At 42.5% G+C, this 17,982-nt stretch overlaps 1 protein-coding gene across 3 annotated transcripts in view; it reads left to right on the forward strand.

Moving 5' to 3' along the window:
• The window catches only part of LOC139008839 (zinc finger protein 474-like), an 89,068-nt gene that overhangs the window by 20,999 nt on the left and 50,087 nt on the right, over positions 1-17,982 (forward strand). For all 3 annotated transcript variants that reach the window (XM_070412526.1, XM_070412525.1, XM_070412524.1), the window contains one exon: positions 5,911-7,144. In XM_070412526.1, coding sequence (XP_070268627.1) covers positions 6,116-7,144 — 1,029 coding nt within the window. In that variant the 5' untranslated portion in view covers positions 5,911-6,115. The remainder of the gene's footprint in view (positions 1-5,910; positions 7,145-17,982) is intronic.

A 17,982-nucleotide genomic window follows, 5' to 3' on the forward strand; every position in this document is an offset into this window, starting at 1 on the left:
ATATTCCCTGGAAGCCATAAGCTTCAGGCTAAAGTGTTTACATTGTTTACCTTTCAGATGCCGCTCCTGTCTTTTCAAAGCCATATCATCTTCAATTCCCAGTTGCTCTCACCTGGCCTTTTGCCCATTCACATCAGAATCACTGAGGACTGCTCATGCCATTGCCCACGTGGCTCCCAGAAGGGAGTGCAGAGAACCAGAGTGAGCTGAGCCAGCTCCCCTCAACACTTCCTGGTCACTCAACCTATGAATGTGATCCCTTTATGTTGACATCCCCTGTGGCAGTGGTGGCCTTATGACTGGGCAGTCAGCAGCAGAAGTGTCATATGAAATTAAGGAAAATGTGAATATGCCCCAAATGGCAGGTTTCCTCTTAAGATTTAGTTCAGCCACAACTGGGAGAGCAGCATTTTCTAGCTCTGAAGCATGGTGATGGTATAAAAATTATAAAAATATGCTTTCAGTGTCTGAATAGGTTGAGGGTTGAATGTTAAGATAAGCTCCATATTATTTTCTAAGATTCTATGAAATCATTTATTTGAGTTTATATTTATTGCAATAATAAGGTAATGCACAGCATGAATATCACATATTTTTATTATTTATAGTCTCAGGGTAGTTATGTTAGCCAGGAGACAGAATTCATACACTTACTTAAAGAGAATTTAACATAAAGATTTGTTAACCAGGAATGAAGTTGTTACCTAGTAACTAGCAGGATAAAAGAGAACACGGCTATATAAAGGAGGTGACAACCACCATTCCTAGGGTGAAGTATCAAAGGGAAAAGGTTTGAATTACAGAAACTTAGAAGAAGTGCCTTATGGAGCTGTAAGTCAGGTCTTTAAGGAGAGTCACAGACTGACAAGGTGATGTTAGCTGGTCAGGGAGAGGAGTGAGTCTGGCTTGCAAGGATTGCAAAACTGTAAACTACAGGAAAGAACTGCTTCTGTTGGGATGCAGTGTTGGTGGGGTGATGTCACAGGAAGCACAAGCAGACAGGGAGCCTTTAGAAAGGAGCAAGTCCTCTCTTTGTCCTCCAACCTTGCATTCTCCCTTCATTTCCGCTGTTGGCAGAACATAACTCAGGGTCAGCTGACAAAGCAGAAATGGGGTATGCAGAGTCCCAATGACAGCATCACAGAGCTGAACACAGAAAAGGGCGTTTTGAGTATAGAGACAGTGAGTTAACAACTGGCCCAACAATGATGCCTCGTTGCTCTTTCAAAAGCTCATCATGGGAAAAACTAGGTTTTCATTTTTCAGAAGTAAAATATGCCATTCAAATTTGTTCCAACAAAAAAATCTAGGAAAGGATGGCTTGCAATTTTTAAAGAACCATTGGTTCAGTATTTCCAGTTTCAAGTTTTTTATTTCTGATTTTCAGAAAAAAGTATATATTTAATAAGTCAATTTTGCCCCCAAACATACACTTTCTCAAAAAAATTTATTTCATCAAAAAAGATCCTAAAATTTGAAATATTACTATTAGAATTCATTTTATGTGAAACCAATGACAACTATTTAAAATACAACTACATCTCAATTGAGTTAGGTTTTCATGTAAGAGACTCTTTAAAAGTGGCTAAAATACAATAAACATTTATTTCATTATGCACATAAAGCCCAAGGGAGTTATTTGTATGGTGGCTCCAACATTATCAGGTATTCAAGTCCATCCAGGTCTCTGCTCTGCCTTGTCGAGGTCACATGAATATAACCTGGTCCTATATGGCTGCTAGATGCCAGCCATCACACCCATGTTCTAAGCATCAGTATGAACATAGGGAAGAGGAACAAGTTATACCCCTGCATTCTAAGAAGAGTTCTTACAAGCCACACACAATACTTCACTAGCTACAAAGGAGCCTCTAGAGTTGTAGCTGGGAATTTGTGTGTCCAGCTAAAAATTGGCGCTCTCTTAATTTGAGTGAGTTGGGCAGAATAACTACTGGTAAGGAACTAGCTGTTTGCCAGGCTCTGGGAGGGTTATTACCTCATCAATCATAACCCTTGATGTGAATAAGTCTGTCAGCTCCTTTCTGAAAGTGAGATTTCATAGGTAATGGAGACCAAATAGTATGTGAGGGCACTGGGCAGGGGAGAGTGGAAGCTGGGGAACAGGGTGGATGGAGGATATTAAGGACAAGCCTCCTCTATTTTACAATTTTGCTAAAAGTAAGCATTAGCCCCAACTCCATGTTTCTTATTTATTCTTTTGTCCATTTAAAGAATTTGGATTCTATACTAAAACAGGGAAGGGCTCATGTATCACATATTTATTTTGTTCCTAAGGACTAAATTTTTTTAGAAAGAGATTTAATCACTTTGGTTGTGTTCTTTTCCCTCTTTTATAGAGGAGCACCTTCTAATGCCAAGATGGGTTTTGCATTTCCAAGGATATTGTATTTATCCTTGAGAGTTTGTCTCTCCCTTCCGATAACCCCAAAGGGCATGGAAAAATGGCATCATATTGATAAAACATGGCCTTCCAAAACAGTCTTTAAATCTCCTATGTGCAAATATGGTCAGGCCAATTGGAGTGAACATTTCTCCATGGACGCTCGGGGTGAAACTAGCTGGCTTTGCCAAGTGGTTCTCTTTATAAACTAGCAACATTTATTTACAATATGTCTGGTGACAGGCCAATTTCTTAAGTAATGTAAGTATATGCATTTAGTACTTTCCAGCGTTTTTGCTTTTAGAACAAACTTATAGAGCAGAGCAGCTGACCAGGCCGTGCCTTGTCAGAATCACTGGCAGCAACTTCATAAAGTTTTCAGTTTCCAAGAATTTCACTCACTTCCAGCTACCTCATCTTTAATGATTTGTTGCCTTTAATCACAATAAAGCAAATTTCAGGAGGACATTGGAGGGAGAAAGAGCTGATACAAAAAGAAGAGGTGAAGATTCGGTTGGGAATTTTATGATGCTGATGTTTGCTTCAGAGAAAATATTTGCAGTGCACACACACCTGCAAAAATAAAGATCCATTCCTCATCAAAGTGCTGAGGTGGCTGCAAACTGAACACCATCTGGCCCCTTCAGGCGGCCTTCGCTCTCACCCTGTACCCGTTATAGCACCCAGTTCCCCCTCATCCATCCCCGCCCTGGTCAGTAGGTCATTCCTCTGAAGGATGTTGATGAGATCAGGAAAAGGATGTGCATTGCCCACCTTGCAGGGGAAAGCTTCATCTAGAAAACCACTTACAGCAAAATAAATGACCCCTGTCACTTAAGGGAAAAACCTGTCTTCCGTAGCCCCAATCAGCCTCTCCTGCCTTTTCCATCACAGAGGTTTCTCTTCTTCCATGCCTTATCCCCTCAGTCCCTTTTGCCTCTTCCTTCTCCTAAAGGCTGGTGGGGGCTTAGGTACCTTTCCAAGGAGCATATGAATCATCCATTAAAACAGGGACAGAAATGAAAGAGAAGAAGCTCTGCCGGCAGAATTTTAGGCAGAATGAATAATGGAAAGAGCTGAGTACCGGAGCCAAAGAGAGCTGGAATGGGTTCCCTGCTCTGTCATTTAGAAACTGACTGTCTTGGGCAAGTTATTCATCTTTTCTGAGTCACAGTTTCTTTGTTTATAAAATTGAAATAATAATACCTGCCTCATAATCATTTGAGAATTAAATTATATATATAAAAATTAGCACAATATTTGATGCATAGTTGGCATTCAACAAATATTAGTTCTCTTATTTATCATAAGGGGAATGGAGGAGTTGTTGGGGCAAGTCATGGGGCTTTCTCAGTATTCTAATCTGCTGGGAACTGTGTGTGTGTGTGTGTGTGTGTGTGTGTGTGTGAGAGAGAGAGAGAGAGAGAGAGAGAGAGAACTAATTTGTTGCTGCACTAATTTGTTGCTGCACTTATTTATGCATTCCTTGGTTGACTCTTATATGTGCCCTGAGTGGGGATTGAACCTGCGACCTTGGCTTATCGGGACAATGATTTAACCAACTCAGCTACCCAGCCAGAGCCTTCTTAATTACATTAGGTGTATGAAAATTTCTGGTACCAAGGAAAATGGGAAACTAAAAGAGGAGATCTCGGTGAACAAGAAACAAAAGCAGCCCTGACTGGTTTGGCTCAGTGGATAGAGTGTCAGCCTGTGGACTTAAGGGTCCCAGGTTCGATTCCGGTCAGGGGCATGTACCTTGGTTGCGGGCACATCTACAGTGGGGAGTGTGCAGGAGGCGGCTGATCGATGTTTCTCATCGATGTTTCTAGTTCTCTATCCCTCTCCCTTCCTCTCTGTAAAAAATCAATAAAGTATATTTTTTTAAAAAAAGAAACAAAAGCAACAAAGCAGAGTGGTTTGGGGTATTATCTCACCCATTTGCTGATAAAATAATTTTACCAGATTCCTTGTGTTCTCTAGATTCACGTTCTCCTTTGGATGGTGCTGATCAAGTGATACATTTTGTTTCTCTAAGCTTCACTTTCTGTGCTGATCACTCTGGGGCCAACACATTCTTTTGTCACATGTGTTAATATCACTGTCTTAGGATCTGTCAAAATGAAAAATAGTTCCCTTTTCTGTGCCAGACCTAATTTGATAGTCTTAACTGCAAAGATTCAGACCTTTCTTGGCACCAAAATACAGGAACTGGGCACAGATCTCACAGCTCCTTTGGTCCTTTATTGAGCACAAAGCCCAAACAGAATTCTGATATTGATAGCACTGCCATCCTCGTTCTGCCTGAACTCACATCTGCCATGGTCAGTGTCTGTGATTGGGAACGGATGCTACAAAGCTTCTAATTCAGGTCCAAGTCATCCTTCAGGAAGTAAAGACGGTCCTAAGACTTCTGGAAAATAGTCTTTCTTGGGGCTAGATTATAAACCCTGGGTAATATTGTCTCATCCCTTTCCCCAAGGTAACAACTCCTAGACTCTGCCCATAATGAGATCTTATCAGCTCTGTCTTCTGCTTTGCTGGGGGAAAACCATTGGCTATGTTTTTATAAAAAATATTTGATTAGATAGATAGATAGATAGATAGATAGATATAAAATAGGGTAGCGAGCATAATGGCTATAAAAGGCCATCACACACAGTCTGAGCTTCTTCACCCCAGGGAAGATCTGTACATATCCCACCAGGAAGAGGACAGGCCTGAGTTGCATTCTTGGTTTGACAGTCATGGCCACAATTTATTAATACTCCATTCCCATAATAAAGAAAAGTGGATACCTGGTAGATTAAAAGACATTTACACTCCCTCTGAAAGTTTTCATAATATTTCATAATATTCTCATGATATTCACTGTTGAATTACTTCTTCTGTAGGAGTTTTTAACCTCAGACCCTCAGACACTCAAGAAGTCTGGCACACTGCTATATTTCAAATAAAATATATATAGCAAGTAAAAATATCTGATAAATTATTTCCATAAAATTAGTTTTACTTGTCATCGTAAGACTATTATTTTTTGCTTTTAAAATCATTATTCTAAAAAGAGGTCCATAGGCTTCAAGCCCTGTTAAAGGGATCCTGGCACTGAAACGTCCAGACTCCCTCAGGCAGTGGGAGGAGGTCTTCTCAGGTGACCTTCGGTTTCATTATCTGATGTTCACAGTTCTTGGTTCTCTCTCTTACAACCTCAGCATGGTGCCTCTGATGGTTTGTGTCAGGTGTGTCTATGAGGTGCAGCAGTAAATGTCGATCTTTCTTTGGGCAGAATGCTAGTTTCAATACAGTGACAGTGCAATTCACAATGGAAATTTTCTTAAACTTTATTTGAACACTGAAAAAATCCTATGTGCTGGTTGCTGTGCTAGCCAGAGAGAGGATACTAAACAAAACAAAAAAATTCTGCTGTTTATGAACTTTTAATCTAACAGGTCTGTGTGTGTGTGTGTGTGTGTGTGTGTGTAATAACTCTGGATTTGTTTCTCCCACAGATCTCGGAGGCACGGGGTGTTCAATGGGGACTTTGCAGTGCTCCAGGCTGCTGCCCCTCAATGAAGCTCTGAGTCCTGGCCTGAAGGGCTAAGGTACTGGCTACAATGTGGAACCCCAGGAGAGCCAACCTGACTTCTAAGAAGAAGCCCCAAATGAAACTGGGCTGAAATCAGAGCAAGGACTAAAAGAAAGATTTATTCGTTAATGGAAAGAGGAAAAGAGAAAAGGGTTTCCAAAAACTTGCAACAAACTTTCCATCGCTCTAAAGAACCTACCTTCCTTATCAACCACACTGTTCTGTCTCGTGACTCCTCTTCTAGCCTTTTGCCAGAAACAGAGCGAGTCAATCCTGCTGAAAACATAAAGACAAACCCTCAGAAAACTAGGCCTGGAACTGTGATCCTCTCAAAACGGTCCGGTAAGAGAATTATGTCGGAAAGCCAGCCTAGCCCACCCGTGATCCCGTCCCGCAGGCCTGCATTCCGCATATGCTATATCTGTGGCCGAGAATTTGGGTCCCAGTCACTTGCCATCCATGAGCCCCAGTGCTTGGAGAAGTGGCGAATTGAAAACAGCAAGTTGCCCAAGCACCAGCGGAGGCCAGAACCCTCCAAACCACAGCCCCTGGGCGGCGGCAGTGGGTCCTACATTCTTCAGGCAATGAACGAGGCAGCGTTCCAGAGTTCTCAGGCCCAGCTGCTGCCCTGCGAATCCTGTGGCCGCACATTCTTGCCAGACCGTCTTCTTGTTCACCAGAGAAGTTGCAAGCCCAAGGGTGGTGGGCCCAGAGAACCAAACAGCAACAATTCTAATGACCTTACTGGTCTTCAGAAAGCTTCTGGTGGTATCTCAGCTCGACCAAGGACTCTCCTCTGCTACATTTGTGGCAGGGAATTTGGCTCCCTCTCCCTTCCTATTCATGAGCCCAAATGCCTGGAAAAGTGGAAAACAGAAAATGACCGGCTCCCTAGGGAGCTCCGCCGGCCATTCCCACAGAAGAAGCCTCAGCCCCTTGTACCTGGCGAGGGGCCAAGTGAAGCTCAGCTTGAGCCCTGCCCAAACTGTAGCCGGACCTTTGCTCCCCAGCGCCTTCTGGTGCATCTGAGAAGTTGTAAGGCTCAACCGAGTGGGCCACGTGTTCAGAATTTGACTTTAGAGAGTAAAGGTGGCCTGAAAGAGTCCACTAATTTCAAGCAGCAAAGGCACGAGGCCGCACCCACTGTGACTGATAAGGTAATTCATGCCACATGAGATGCCCTGGTTGGACCCGGCAGTGCGTACTGTCTCCAGGGGAATGAGAGAAAACAGACCCCGAATCAACTGCCTCAACCCCTAGAGTGGTTTCTTTCGATGGCCATTTCTGACTCATTGCAGCCTGTCCAAGTTGACCCCTGTCCCACTCCAGGGGCTGTATCTCTGATGGCAACATAGACATAAGAACATCCTTGCCTGGAAGATTCATAGTTCTCTTCCATTTTGTTGAGAGAGAGAGAGAAAGAGAGAGAGAGAGAGAGAGAGAGAACTTTTTTCCCCTGACCCCTCCCACCAATAATCCTTGGGAGAGACTGTTATTTGAAAATGAGTCATTAATGCTATGTCTGCATTACAGAGCTATAATCCCCGTTCCAAAAGCCAATATTTATTACCAGTTTATTTTAGTCATCTACCTTAGGAATTCATTTTTGGCAACACTGGGTTATGCTGAGTTTATCTTACTAAAATAGAATCTGTGTCAAAAACCCCAAATGACTTTAGCAATAATTAAACACTGGCGCACTCGCAGGAATAGACATACTCTGTGAATACAGCATGTTTTCTGTTAAGCTTACATGATTGTAGTATGTGGGGAATTAACCCAGTGTCGACACCCATGCAGGGAGGCGTGTGTTCCTGGTTCTGGGACGTGCTGAATTCCCGCTGCTGCTCTGTACCTTTTATCTGGGTTGGACACCACGCTCTGACTCGCCACTTGGGCAATTGTAAATAAGCGTGACCCAGGGGTTCCCAGTCATAGGGTGCAGTGTTGTTGGGTTTTCACCTGAAGTTTCTTCATCAACCAGGATTGGGGAAGGATGCTCATGAGGGTGGCTACCTGCAAAACAGGGCACGGTCCATGGACTCTGGCCTACACTTAGGCCAGGGGGATGGATGTGCTGTCCTTGTCACAGCTTACAGATGTCAAATCATGAAAAATAGGATGTGGTCAGTTTTCTTCTTCTCCTCCTCCTCCTCCTCGCCCCCCCCCTTCTTCTCTTCCTTCGATTTGCTACTTGAAACACCCACCTGCATGATTCTTTAAATGGACTGTTTTCAAAAAATAAAAAGTAAATAAATGGACTGTTATTGGGAAACTAAGGTTACTCAAGGTATTGCAAAGTATTAAACCAAAAGGGGGTGGGGGGTCTTTTATGTTTAATGCAGTGTTTCTTCCTTACATTTTCATTGCATGATTTTGGCAAATATCTAGTACTTTTCTCAAACTACCATGTTTAAAATGACATTACATGGACTTGCTGGTTTAGAAGATTTCAAGATAATGATCCTAAAGCTGAAGAGTCACACTGACAGAAGCTGTGTAAGTGTTCCGATGAACATTGAAGAAAGGATGGCTGGTTTCTTTGCCGGATGAAAACACAAAACTCTTAAGTGTGGCAAGGATGCAGGCTGGTCTCATAAACATGATCTGTTTTTCCCATCTTCTGGCTGTTGTTTTTCTTTCAAAACATGTGAGGTCTGGATTCAAAGAGCAAAAGGCTTGTGTCTTGGGGTCACAATCAGCAATTCTGTTCCTGTGTGACTTTCAGCCCTGTTTCCTGATTGTATGCATTTACTTCAAATGTTCTCATTACAGATCTGGAGATAGGGAAGCGTGTGGTCAGGATTCTTGGGCTTGTTGTTATAACACATACTTTGTGCTCCCAAGAGTGGAGCCAACAGGCTGAGCACAGCATGTTCTCACTCAGTCACGACTGCTAAAAGAGGCTGGCCTGGAACCACAGCTTCATAAGAGGACACCTCCTGACTCACGCAGTTGTCTGGAGGGGAGAATGTCAGAAGGAGAGGCCAGCGAGGGCCCCGATGACTCGTGCGTTTAGCATAGAGGGGAGTTCATCAGAGCAAGGGCATCTAGAGGGCATGGCTGTGTGAGAGGACAGCCAACTCTGCTCCCAGACGTGAAAAGGCACGTGTCAGTGAGAAACTGGCGCCCACAGCTGTCAGATGTGTGCTGGCCTGTTTGGGGACCATGCAGGCTTCAGTGGAGGTCAGAGAAAGGTCATCTAACATAGGGGCCCTTTAGTTGCCAGATTTAAAGCAAGCTTGGTTTAATGACAATGGAGAAATAAATCTCCTTAGGCTTCAGAGAGGCATAAGAATCTGGAAGCAATGGACTTTATTCCTTCGCTGAAAAAGATGTTTGCCGTGCAATGGTACTTTCAGCAGAAAGGCTCTCCTGGGAACTGTAGTTTTCTCTTTTGTTTATGATTTGATCCTGTCTATTGCTGTATTTCTTTTATCATTTAAAATTTAGATAGTGCAGTGCATCATACATTTTCCATAAAGGGCACTGCCCTATGCATTATTAGATTTCAGATTTTCATCTGCCTGTGATGGTCGACTTTTGGCTGACTATGATGCACATGCATTCTTTTTAAAATATATATTTTATTGATTTCAGAAAGGAAGAGAGAGAGAGGGAGAGAGAGACAGAAACATCAATGATGAGAGAGAGAATCATTGTTTGGCTGCCTCCTGCATGCCCCTCACCAGGATCAAACCCACAACTGGGGCATGTGCCCTGACCTGGAATCAAACCGTGACCTCCTGTCTCATAGGTTGATGCTCAACCATACCGGCCGGGCCACATGCATTCTTTTTAGAGTTCAAATGTTTCCTTCATTTCTTCTCTTGTCAATTATAACAGTTTCCCTCTAGAATCCTTGATCTGACTTCTGATTAGAATCAATGATCTTGTCTGATGTTCTCAGGGGGCTCAATCTTGCAGTGAATTCAAGTGAGGAAAATCTTTTAAGAACCATGATCACAGTGCTTGGAAAACAATTCACTTTAGTCGGGCAACATGACTGTTTCGCTGGCAGAGTGAATTACCTTCTGCTCAGAATGTTCTTCCAACATAGATTGGCTCAGTTCTCTTAGGACACAGATGCTTCTGTCACCTTTCAATCATTTCTAAACATAAACAAACGCCACTAAGGCAAGTTCTCTTCCAAGACCTCAATGGACACTTTGCAATCTGTTCTGTTTATTGGTTAGATAGTGCTTGGGGTTATTTCCTTAGGATTATGCTGGCCACATGTGAAACACCTTTTCTAAAAATCCTTTATTACATTATAAAGTAGGCATTATTTTTCTGTAGGGAAACTATCTTTTCTATAAATGATCATCTCTCTCAATGTAGTTTTATGCTCAGGTTTGAGCTAAAAGTCCCTTCAGATACCTCTTTAGTGTCTGGTGCTGCCATCTGCTGTTTTCTTTTAAAGCAATGTCTTCTACACTATCAAAAATATTATTCCTTTTCTCTTTGTGTTACCTCCAAATATATTTGAGAAGGTACCCTTATAATACAAACTCTAGTTATTTAGGGCAGCAGTTACATATTTGGTTTAATATTATAAATTCTGTTTCATGGCTTAGTGTCTCATCCTCTAAAGGCAAAAGTCTCAATAGGAAGGTCACCATCAGGAAGACTCAGAAGGGCAGGATGGATGGTTTTGTGTATGCATATGTGCTATTGGGTAAGAAGTATTTGTTTATTGGGAGGCATGGAAGAAAGGAAACTTTTCTGAGTACTTTCATGATCAGCACTTTATATACATGATCTCTCTTTAATCTTCATACTATTACTAAAAGACAGATATTATTTTTCCCACTTTCCAGGTGAAGCAACTGAGGTTAAGCAACTTGACCAAAGTCACACAGTGGGTGTGGTAGTGGGTGTCAGAGCCAGATTCAAAGGCTCATTACCTGTGCATGTCACTAAGAGAGAGGATTATGTGTGATACAAAAAGGGCATGGTTATCTTGCCAGGCTATGAGTGTTAAGTAGGACAAAGAGGACAGAAGTTTCTTCAGTCAACAAATACTTACTGTTTGACATTGGCTAAATACTTAATATAGAGTCATAAACAAGATAGACACAGTTCTTGATCTGATGGGGACATGTGGAGGAAATATGAAATAAATATAAAATTTCAAATTGTGATATGACAGTGTTTCTTGGTGGGAGTGGATATTCTTGGGTCAAGAAACCTCTGGGAGGAAGTGACATTTCAGCTGAGATACAAAAGGTGTGAACGCGTTAGCCAAGACATTCTGGCCAAAGGAAACATGTGTGAACACCTTGAGGTAAGAAAGATCTTTAAATGGAACTAAGAAGTCCACAGGTGGCCAGAGCCTAATGGAACAGGAGATAGGCACACGAGATAAAGCTGTAGAAACAGCATAGTTCTCTCCAGCTGCTATGTGGACATAGTGGCATCAGTTTGGCTACTCCAGGAGTCCAGGTGAGGGCTGATGATGCTTGGCCTAGGGGTATTGGTAGCAGAGATGGAGACAAGGTATAATGAGAATGTGATAGTTAGGACATGGTGATAGTTAGGACGTGGAAGGGTGAGGAAGGGGGTCAAGGATGACTCCCACATGTCTAATTTGAGCAACTATCCTAGTTGTGCCATTTTCTAAGGTGAGAAAGACTTGAGAAAGGGTAGCTCTTGAGGGTTAAGACAAATAGTTCTATTCTGGGCATATCACATTCAAAATGCTTATGAGATATCTAAGTGGGTAAGTCTAGCTGAATATATAAGTCTGGGTCTCAAAAGAAAAGACTAGGCTAGGGTATAGATTTGTGTAGTATTAACATATATTTAAACTCATCAGAATGAGGATAGGGCTATGAAAATAGACCCAGGGCTGAGCTAAGTGGCATTACCATATTTGGAGATCTGAAGGGAAGGAGCGGAGAATGAGTGCCTGGAGACACTAGAGAAAAGACTAGAGTATGGCGCCACAGAAACTGAGATCAGAGAAAAAGTCAAGAATAAGGGTGTGGAAAACAGTGGAATGCCGAGGTTGAACAGGATGAAGGCCAAAATATCTCTCTGATTTGGCAATTCGGATTTCGTTTGAAAACCTTAGAAAGGACACATTCAGTGTAGTGGTGGGGGTTGCCGAGTGCATGGTTGATAAAGACAGGATGTAGTTTTAGAAGTTTGGCTTTGGTGATTAAGAGAGGAATAATGGGTAGGCTAGAAATAGATATTGGGTTAAGAGAAGTTTCTTTAAAAGATAGGAGCTTCCAGACTATATTTGAATGTTGAGGATTGTGATCCAGTGGAGGGAGGAAGTTTGAAGAAGCAGAATGATAAGGGTAAGTGTAAAACCTGAAGGAGAAATGGTCCCCAGGGGGTGGGATCCCAGTTCAAAGTGGGCACTTTTTCATTTCAGAGTGAGGTTGACTGCAAATGGAGGTAAGTTTGGAGGTGCTAATGGAAAGATGAAGGAGCTATAGTCTGTTAGCTTTTATCTTCTCAATGGAATACCAGGCAAGCTGATCAAGCCTATCACATGAGAGAGAAAGAGAAAAAGTTCATTTTAAGAAGCTACTTAGTCCTTTGTCTCTTCATACTTTCAGTTACGCTGAGTTCCTGAAATCAAGGCTGAGGTTCATAGAACCATTTGCCTCTATGATTCCCAAACACAAGAATGAGTTGGAATTCTTTGAAGATGTTAGAACATTCAGTAGGATTCTTCTAGGGGTTTCCACCCTTATAATTATCTTCAGTCACCCTAGTTCACCTCCCCAGCGCTGCTGATGTCATAAAAGCCAGCCTCGACCTCACAAACTGCCCCCTGAAGATGCTGGCAGCTGGACCACTAATATCCAACCCCATGTGCCACGTCATCTTTCTTGGTGCCAAGCATGCCTGCACATCAGGGCAGCATTTTAGGATCCCACAGCTCTCGGGTGTACTAAGAACCACTTTAAGGTAATAAGACAAGTTCTCTTCTGCACTGTTGTTTCTCAAAATGAACCCAAAGGAATCCGTGTACTATATATAGGGTGAGGCAACAGTAGGTTTACAGTTGTGAGTATACAAAACATAGTTCATTCTTATATTACTATTTATTAATTGTATTATTTTCCATATGAGTAACTATAAGCCTACTTTTGCCCCATCTTGAATATTGTGTGTGGAATATGTGTGTGTTGCCGGGGGGCGGGGGGGGGTTACAAATTTTAGAGCAACAGCATCCTTTGCAAAATTGTTGTATAGCTTCTCTTTTAAAAAATATATATTTTTAATTGATTTCAGAGAGGAAGAGAGAGAGAGGGGGAGAGAGAGAGAGAGAGAGAGAGAGAGAGAGAGAAACATCAATGATGAGAGAGAATCATTGATTGGCTGCCTCCTGCACGCCCCCCACTGGGGATCAAGCCGGCAACACAGGCATGTGCCCTTGACTGGAATCGAACCTGGGACCCTTCAGTCCACAGGCCTATACTCTATCCACTGAGCCAAACCGGCTAGGGCTGTATAGCTTCTTAATATAAAAATTTGAAGGATAATACTTTTCCCTGCCACCTGCATCTCCCTGCTTCCAGCCCCACATACATAGATGCCCATATTGTCTAGTGATGGATGTCTAGCACATCTTTCTGTCATGACTGAGTGGATATATATCATTTTTAGAAATCCGAATTTCAAGGTCAACAACTAAAATTTCACCCAAAATTCTTAGAACTTCTCCAAAAGTAGTGCGACACAACCTTGAAGAAATTCCTATTGAAACTGAGGTGGCTGTTCCTGTGACTAGCCTCTCACAGAAAATGTGAAGCTCAACTGCAGTTTCACAACCAGGTGGAGCATTGAGAGGATTTGACTTAGGATGCCATCTCTTGTTTCCCCTTTACATTATGTGATTCACCTCCTCCTTACATCCACTGTCTCTTTCAAATGTTACCTCTATGATGCTGTCTTCTATGTAAGAAATGTCTTACAAATTGAAGGCAGGCCTAATAAATCCAGGAACTCTGTAAGTTTCCACTACCCCTGCTCCAGGCACCAGCTCATATGCTTTGATCCTGTCACTTAAGTTCCCCAAGAAGCTCTCACATCCCAAGCTACCTTTGTTTAAGTGGAGAAGTTGAAAACACAGAAATATCACTAAAGATTCAGGGAATTGGAGGCAGAGGGACAGGGAGAGGAGGGGGAAGGACTGGGGTCAACAATTCTGATAAGGAAAAAAACTATCTCCTGGTGTTAGAATTCTTTTGGCCTGTCCTTGCTTGCTTTCTTTGATTCGAAAATTTCTTTCCTCTGCCTGCCCCCTGAGCTGGGGGCCCTTTGGCATATAAGTGGTAAACAAATCAGGCTTTTGAAATCCCCACCTCTTTTCTCCTCTGTAGCTATAGCAGCTGGAAAACCTGAGTGGTCACCTCAGCCTGTGGTTTTCTGATGTTGCCCCTGTTGCTCCTTTGTTACTTCATTTTACCCGGTGACCTGGAAGCCACCTGCCCAGGAGGGTCAGGCCTGGTCCCACACAGAGAAACCAAACTTCAGGTCCATCGTCTGTTCATGTTTTTCTAGAAAAGTGATTCTTACAAGAATTTGCAGAGAGATTTATTTAAATACCCTATGTTCCGATCAATATCATTCTAAGTGATCACAAAAAAAGCAGGGTTTTCTTTCCCCCCTCAAATGACAAAAGAAAAAACAACTTCAGCTAAGAAACCATATTTCCTTCAGACACAGAGAATCTTTTTTAAAAAAAATATATATTTTATTGATTTTTTTACAGAGAGGAAGTGAGAGGGATAGAGAGTTAGAAACATCGATGAGAGAGAAACATCGATCAGCTGCCTCCTACACACCTCCTACTGGGGATGTGCCCACTACCAAGGTACATGCCCTTGACCGGAATCGAACCTGGGACCTTTCAGTCCGCAGGCCAACGCTCTATCCACTGAGCCAAACCGGTTAGGGCCAGACACAGAGAATCTTATTTGGAATTTGTTCTTTGACTTAGATTTTCCAGCTTTGTATCTCAGGCTGAGCAATTAAAGAACTAAAATGCAAGCATATATTCAAAATACCAACAGTTTATTTTTAAAAATAAGGTACCTAAAGGTTCTTGAATATTAATAGCATTTCCAAATGAATGACCAAGTCTCTCTTGTTAAAGAAGCAAAACAAAACTCCACATCATAGGTAATGGACTCTCTAATAGTTGGCCAATAGGTTAGATTGGAAAAATTCTTTTACGTGGCATCCAGTGATTTCCAAAAACAATTTCATTTCAAACAATGATCCTTCCAGATGTGACATTTGAGTATGATTGTTTGAAAACCCCAGAAGTAAATGTGAAATACCAGTGGTTTCTAGACAATCAAGCTTTGCAATTGTTGAGGTTTGAGATTGAGCTATGCTGGTTACTCCTATATATTCAAATGCTGTTTATACTTTGTCTGCATGTGTAGGATGTGCCTGGGGGAATGGAAATTTATACATTCATTCTCAGTCAAGTTTGTTGAAATTGAGCTTTAAATGGCTGCAGGCAAAATTCTGACTTTGGGAGTGAGTCTTCCATGGCCTGGCCTGGTATTCTTTTTCTTTTTTTAAAATATATTTTATTGATTTTTTGCAGAGAGGAATGGAGAGGGATAGAGAGTTAGAAACATCGATGAAAGAGAAACATCGATCAGTTGCCTCCTGCACACTCTCTACTGGGGATGTGCCGCAACCAAGGTACATGCCCTTGACCGGAATCGAACCTGGGACCCTTCAGTCCGCAGGCCAACGCTCTATCCACTGAGCCAAACCGGTCAGGGCTAGCCTGGTATTCTGATCTCCTTTTTCTTTCAGCACCTCTGTACCTTCCCTCCCCTCTCCCCTCTTCCCTTCTTCCCTCCCCCCCCCCGCGCCCCCCCCCCCCCCACACACACACACCAACCTCATCCCTTTTTATGGTTGGAAGCAGGCTGGGAAAATCTGATAAACTCCTTCATAGAAAAATCTCATAGGAATATTTGCATTTTGAAAGAGGATAAAGAGAGGGATGTGTTGAACCCAGTGGAATGAACTTTTGAGGTAATGGAGAGAGAGCAATGCTGGTTTCTCTCAAATCCCACCCAATGGCTGACCGTGTGGACACATAAGACCTAGAGCGTGATACTCCGCTGACCATTGATGACCTTCCCCCCTGTTTCTAGAAGCAGCTGGAATTAGACACACCTGGATTCAGGTTATAGATGCCCAATGAAACCACATATGTTGAGCAAATTACATAAATTCCCCAGCCCCAGTTTCCCCACTGTAAGAGGTTAAAATGAAAGAAAGGGCCTGAGATGGAACCTGAAAAGTCATCACTCGTCAGCTCCTTCCTGCCCTGCTCACAGTGGCAGTGACCAAAGACCCCCTGTCTGGATGAAAACCAGTCTCACCACTTACTAACCACTGTGCCTCAGTTTCCTGGTTTGTAAAACGGGGGCACTGAGTCTTGCTCAAGCGTTTATGAGAATTATAGAGATAAAGCATGGTAAGTGCTTAGTACAGTGCCCGGCACTTAGCACTGGCTAATTGTTAGTTGCTATTTGGTCAGACATTTTCAATATTGGAGTATTCACAAAGATTTCTAAAAGAGGTTTTACTCTTTTGCCTCAAATATGGGGAGGAACACTTTTCCTCTTAGTTCCTCATCCAAACTTTCTGCATTCTATGGTATGCCCTGTGCACTTACCACAGACATTTCAATTATTTGGCCTAATGGAAGAGATCAACAGTGTGGAAAATCTAAAACAGCAGCTCAGGCCAAAATTCTTTTTTTAAAAAAAATCCTCACCAGAGGATTTGTTTACAGATTTTAGAGAGAGGGGAAGGAGAGAGAGAGAGATCATTTGGTCTGCATGCACCCCAACCGACAGGGAATGGAACCCACAACCTGACTGGGAATAGATTCCACAACCTTTTGGTGTATGGGACAATAATGCCCCAACCAACTGAGCCACACTGGCCAGGCCCAGGCCCAAATTCTTTATGGTTAATATTGTCACACGGAGAGAAGAACATAGTATATGCAATGACATCCATTCCTACAGCTGCACAGTCACATATGTCCCTCAGGCCCTAGCAGGAAGGACCCTGCTTTTGACAGCCTGGGATCCAGCTAGGAGTCATGGGAGCAAAAAATCCGCCAGCAAGTAAAAAACTGGAGGAATCAATGGTTACTGTAAGCACATGGCTTCGGAAATCAGTCTTAACCCTTAAAGTAGGCGCTTCTGTTGCCTAAGGATAGGCACCAAGACTCTTGGTTGTTGTTTTTGTTTTGTTTTTTTTTTGTGTGTGTGTGTTTTTTTATGCATATCACTGACTCTATAGGAGATAGCAGCTACAAATTCCCTAGATAGGTAATACACCCTCTTTAGCCATTGACACATTCATGAAAATTAACCATAAGTTTGGGTCATTTCTTACAAATGAGATATAAGGTAAACACTTTTATTGGGGAGATGAGTAGGAAGAGAGAGTGGGAAAACTGGCTGCTCAAAGTCACAAGCTCAAATGCTTTCTGGGGTAGACAGGCTACATGTTAGGCAATAGAGAATGTTAACCCTGTAGTATCCTTGAGAGGAAGTCCCACCTAAAGATATTCACATATAAAAATGTTAAGAACATTGTGCTGGTCAAGGAAAACATGCCTGTCTGTTGGCTAAAAGGGCTTTTGGTCCATTCGTTTACAATTGAGATCCCAGAGTATAAGGCAGAAGGGAGATAGTTCTGGTGAGTGACATGGGTGAGATGCTCTAAATAGGACAAGCTGGGTCATAAGGGACCCATGAAGGGACCCACATCGTTATGTGATAATCATGTGCAGGGACCACTGGTACACACACACTTCAAAGCTGAGTATAGAGTAAGTCACCCCAGCTGCCAGCCCCCATTTGGATCACCTGTGGGAGTCTCCAAAAACAGTGAGGCCATTCTTGTGGGTCAGACATCTGGAAGCCAAACCTTCTAAGAATTTTACAGGGTCACAAAAAGCCCACAAAAAAGTCCAGGA

This window comes from Myotis yumanensis, unplaced genomic scaffold (genome assembly GCF_028538775.1).
Source record: "Myotis yumanensis isolate MYYU_CA2020_CCGP unplaced genomic scaffold, mMyoYum1.0.hap1 SCAF_4, whole genome shotgun sequence".
NCBI classification, from domain to species: domain Eukaryota; kingdom Metazoa; phylum Chordata; class Mammalia; order Chiroptera; family Vespertilionidae; genus Myotis; species Myotis yumanensis.